The sequence below is a fragment of the Octopus bimaculoides genome, chromosome 8, assembly GCF_001194135.2.
Source record: "Octopus bimaculoides isolate UCB-OBI-ISO-001 chromosome 8, ASM119413v2, whole genome shotgun sequence".
NCBI lineage: Eukaryota > Metazoa > Mollusca > Cephalopoda > Octopoda > Octopodidae > Octopus > Octopus bimaculoides.
This window is the reverse complement of record NC_068988.1, coordinates 50,737,250-50,741,378: the sequence shown is the minus strand read 5'-3', so window position 1 is coordinate 50,741,378 and position 4,129 is coordinate 50,737,250. Positions and strand designations below refer to the sequence as shown.

Genomic DNA, 4,129 nt, shown 5'->3' with positions numbered 1-4,129 from the left:
GGAACCTGTCCCCTCTACAAGAATTGGAAGAAGAGGAGGCACTCCAGCTTGGTGAGGCGCGAACGGGGGCAAGGCACAACGGTCAGGCGGTTGTAGATGACGGACGCTATATACGCATTCGCCACCTCCACTCGACCCTTCAGTGACAGCTTCCTCGCAGCCCACTTCCAGTGACACTGGCTACCCTGCTCATCACCTCGTCCCATTTCTTATCCACCTGGAGGTTTGGTCCGAATCAAACCCCAAGCAACTTTACCGGTCCGTCCGTCCAGCGCCCAACGACGCTGTTGGACGACAAGGACTTGCCTCTTCAGGTACTGAGTTGCAAGCCCACTGACTTATCCGGGTTAAGGTTTACTCCCGTCAACTTTTCATATTCTTCCAATAATGTGCCCACTAACTCGATTTCTGAGGTATCCGACACCATCATGATGATGTCATCCGCATAAGCCAACATAGCCCTTCCACATTCCGGTTTGAGTGGGATGCCCTGCAGCAGCTCCAGATTCCGCAGGAAAGACTCAAGAGTCAATAAGTACAGAAGGGAGGAGAGAAGGCACCCTTGATGGACCGATCTGGTAATTTGAAACGGTTCCAAGAGGTGGCTATCAACTTTGACTACCGAGATGTCACTGTGCATTGCAGCAATCCAGCTTCTGGAGACGGGGCCGAAGCCAGCTGCTGGAGACGAGGCCGAAGCCAGCTGCTGAAGACGGGACCGAAGCCAACTGCATTGAAGACAGCCTCCAGGTACTGATGGTCGACCCTATCGAATATTTTCGATTGATCAGAGCCCTACCGAATCCAGGTTTACACCCTACTCTTTCTATGATGTATCGCATAAGGTGTAGGTTGTCGTGTATGGACCTGGTTAGGATTGCGCAAGTTTGTGCCTCCCCAACCAAATCTTCTGTGACAAGCGCCAACCTCTTTGGTAACACCTTACCAAAATCTTAAACTCTCTTGAGCAGAGTTATGGACTTGAAGTTATCTAATATGTCCCTCTTGTTTTCTACGTTCCATATTAGCATCACAGAACTCCCGTTCTGCTGCGATTTGCAGTAGAGCACTTCGAGGAGGTCGGAGTACAAGTCTGGCATATTTACATAAAGATCGTAGGGCAGACCATCCAAAGTGGGTGACTTGCGCCTCGTGCAGCCGACAAGGGCATCCTCAATTTCGGATGAAGTCATCGGTCTTTCACAGCGCTCAGCGTCGACCGTCGAGGTAGGGATTGAAGTCGGCTATCGTCTCTGACCTACCAGTCACCCCGAACAACCGAGCAAAGTGCTGGCAAAAGGCCTCACACTTCTGCCTGGAATCGCTCAGCTTGTGTCCGTCTTGGTCCGTCAAAGACCGAACTGTGGTTTTGTTACCACGCTGCGCCTCCGCCACGCGGGCCCATTGAACAGCTTTGCTTCCCACGTTTCTCAGAGCACGTGCCTTAACTCTGATAATGCAAACATTGAAGAAATGATCTAATGCCATTCTCGCTGATAGCACGTCGGTTGCAATGCTACTAACTTAGCTACCAGCTCCTCTTCCTTTCTTTTTTTCTAACACTACTTCTTTGCTAAACCCTATCGAAATCACCCTAATCACTCTTTTGAGACTCCCCACCACCACCTGTTGTCGACTACATCCCTGACAACTTTTGCTTAACTAAATTGTTGACCTGGTCCCTGTAAGCCTTACGTGCCGGAAAGACATATTCAGCTTCCAGTAATTTGATCCTAATCTTATCTAGGTCGACCGTAAAGACTACAGACTTGTGATATGAATAGGCGACCGTTTTAAAAAGTGGACAGCCTACACCATTGCTATCTAGTTTCCTAGTGAAAATCATGTCTATGTACGATCTAGATGATCCTCTGTGGTCGGTCCAGGTCCACACTGGGGCATGAAGGAAATCTCGTTGGTATCTGTCAGATAGTTGGAACTGGCTGATCAGGTGCGTGAGGCTTTTGAACCCACCCCGCTTCTATCAGTTACTACCACGCAATCCCAGCGTACGTCTAAGATGCCATTACTGTCCCCCACTAACAATAAAGTGCGATATGTACCCAGAAAGGTTTCCAGACGCCTATAGAAATCCGGCCATTTGGCTCGGTAGGGGCATAGACGGCCACCAGTCTAAAGGCACCACCTTCGCTCTTGCTCACATCCAGGATCACCAACTTTCCTGATCGGGGGAAGTACTTTCCTTAATGTCTTAGTATCGTCTATCTGTCCATATGTTTTATTATCGTCTGTTGCGTTCTTGTTCCATTTTTGGAGGAATTATATATACATATAGCGGCGTACGTACACTTTTGCTCCCGATATTGGTCGATCGATCGATCGATAGATAGATAGATAGATAGATAGATAGATAGATAGATAGATAGATAGATAGATAGATAGATAGACAGACAGACTGATACATACATACATAAATACATACATATACGTTTGCTTCTCCTAGAAATTCGTTCTCCCTGAACATACTGGAATGTCTTTTGGAAGTAAAGATGATCCTGCGTACTATTTGCTGGAAATGCATTACGATAATCAACAAAAGATGGAAGGTAGGTTCATTTTGTTCCCTGTATTTGATATATTTGTTTGTTTTACATGATTAGATTGTTTGATATACTCTTCTCTTTCACATACTGATTTAGTCATTCTATTTTCCTTTTCGACGTACTCTCATATTTGGCATTCTTTTCTATTTGACCAACTCTTCCAGTTTAACATTTTTTTCGAATTGATTAACTCTTTATTTTACCCTCTCATTCTCCTTTTATTTTTAATCTTTTCAATTAAGATATTTCAATTTGCTTTTCTCCATATTGTAGGCGCGCTCGATTCTTCTGGAATAGAAATAACTCTTACTAGATCTAAACGTCAATACGAAGTTGGAATGTTATCAGTTGGATATACTGTGTATAATTTTAAGCAATTAATTCCACCTTATGCCAAAGAATTCAAATATTACGGACACTGTGAGGCGTGTGGATCTATGGTAAGTGTTTTACTCTTGATCTTTATAAAGTCTCGTGAAATAAGGTTTCTAACTACATCGTTTGCACAATGAATGAATTCAATGAAATTGTGAAATAAATAAATTGAAACTGGGTCAGAAACACAACATCTTCAGTATTAATCTCTGGTTTTGACACCAAACTCTTGTTTTCTCTAAATTATATTACTAGTGATAATATATAAGGATGATGAACAACTTGATAATGTATTGATATTTATACATATGCTGAATTGATTGAACCAGTCGAGAGCTGAAATAAACACTTTTAATTTAGTTCCTTTACCTTATGAACTTATACACCTCTATATTTGAAGTTGCCTTCCAGTACTTTTTAGGTTGATATTAGAATATTTTTAATCAATAAATTCTTCATTTACATAAATATGGTTTTATAAAAATGCATGAATTACCAGCATAATTCTACTGTTGTGCTTATACTTCTATTCTATTCAAACTTTGGAGTAGATAAAACAAATACCAATCAAGTATAGTGGTCAATTAAAATGACCATACTACATCTTTTAAATACAAGGCTTTCTTAAAGGGCCAAACACCAGTAATTTCCCCGCATAGCTAAAAGTCAGAAAAGTGCTGGACCAATTTAGTAGACATATCCCGCCTACCAACGTAGATATACCCTTGTACCCATGTTAGAAGCAATTATTTAAGACATTCTTATTTCATCTTGCTCAAAAGATTAAACCTGAAAAAAATATCCAATGGAATGAGGACGGAGTTAAGATGATAGCCATTCTACTTCATGCACACTTGGCAGCGAGAAAGATAAGGCTTCATCATTATCGTGATGGTAAAAAGCTGCCTGATATCATGTATGATGACAATTATGATTTCAACTACCAAGAATTGAGGTTCATCAAGACGGAGACGACACTTTTAAAGGTAAGATATATGAATATACCCTGAACACACTCGCGCACGCGCATACAAATGTGCATACGCAACACGCACGTGCAATAACAAGTACACAAAAATCAAACACTCATTTCTGAAGGCATGTGTAGACATTACCGTGTATATGTGCGTACATGTATATATGAAGTATACAAGTGTGTGTATGAGTACATATGTATGGATATATATATA

The 4,129-nt window shown here is 41.8% G+C and overlaps 1 protein-coding gene across 1 annotated transcript in view; it reads left to right on the top strand.

Moving 5' to 3' along the window:
* LOC106881907 (DBH-like monooxygenase protein 1) overlaps positions 1-4,129 on the top strand; it is a 34,913-nt gene that overhangs the window by 15,999 nt on the left and 14,785 nt on the right. The window contains exons 6-8 of the mRNA XM_014932430.2: positions 2,465-2,567; positions 2,838-3,004; positions 3,722-3,925. Of these exons, the coding sequence (XP_014787916.1) occupies positions 2,465-2,567; positions 2,838-3,004; positions 3,722-3,925 (474 nt within the window). The remainder of the gene's footprint in view (positions 1-2,464; positions 2,568-2,837; positions 3,005-3,721; positions 3,926-4,129) is intronic.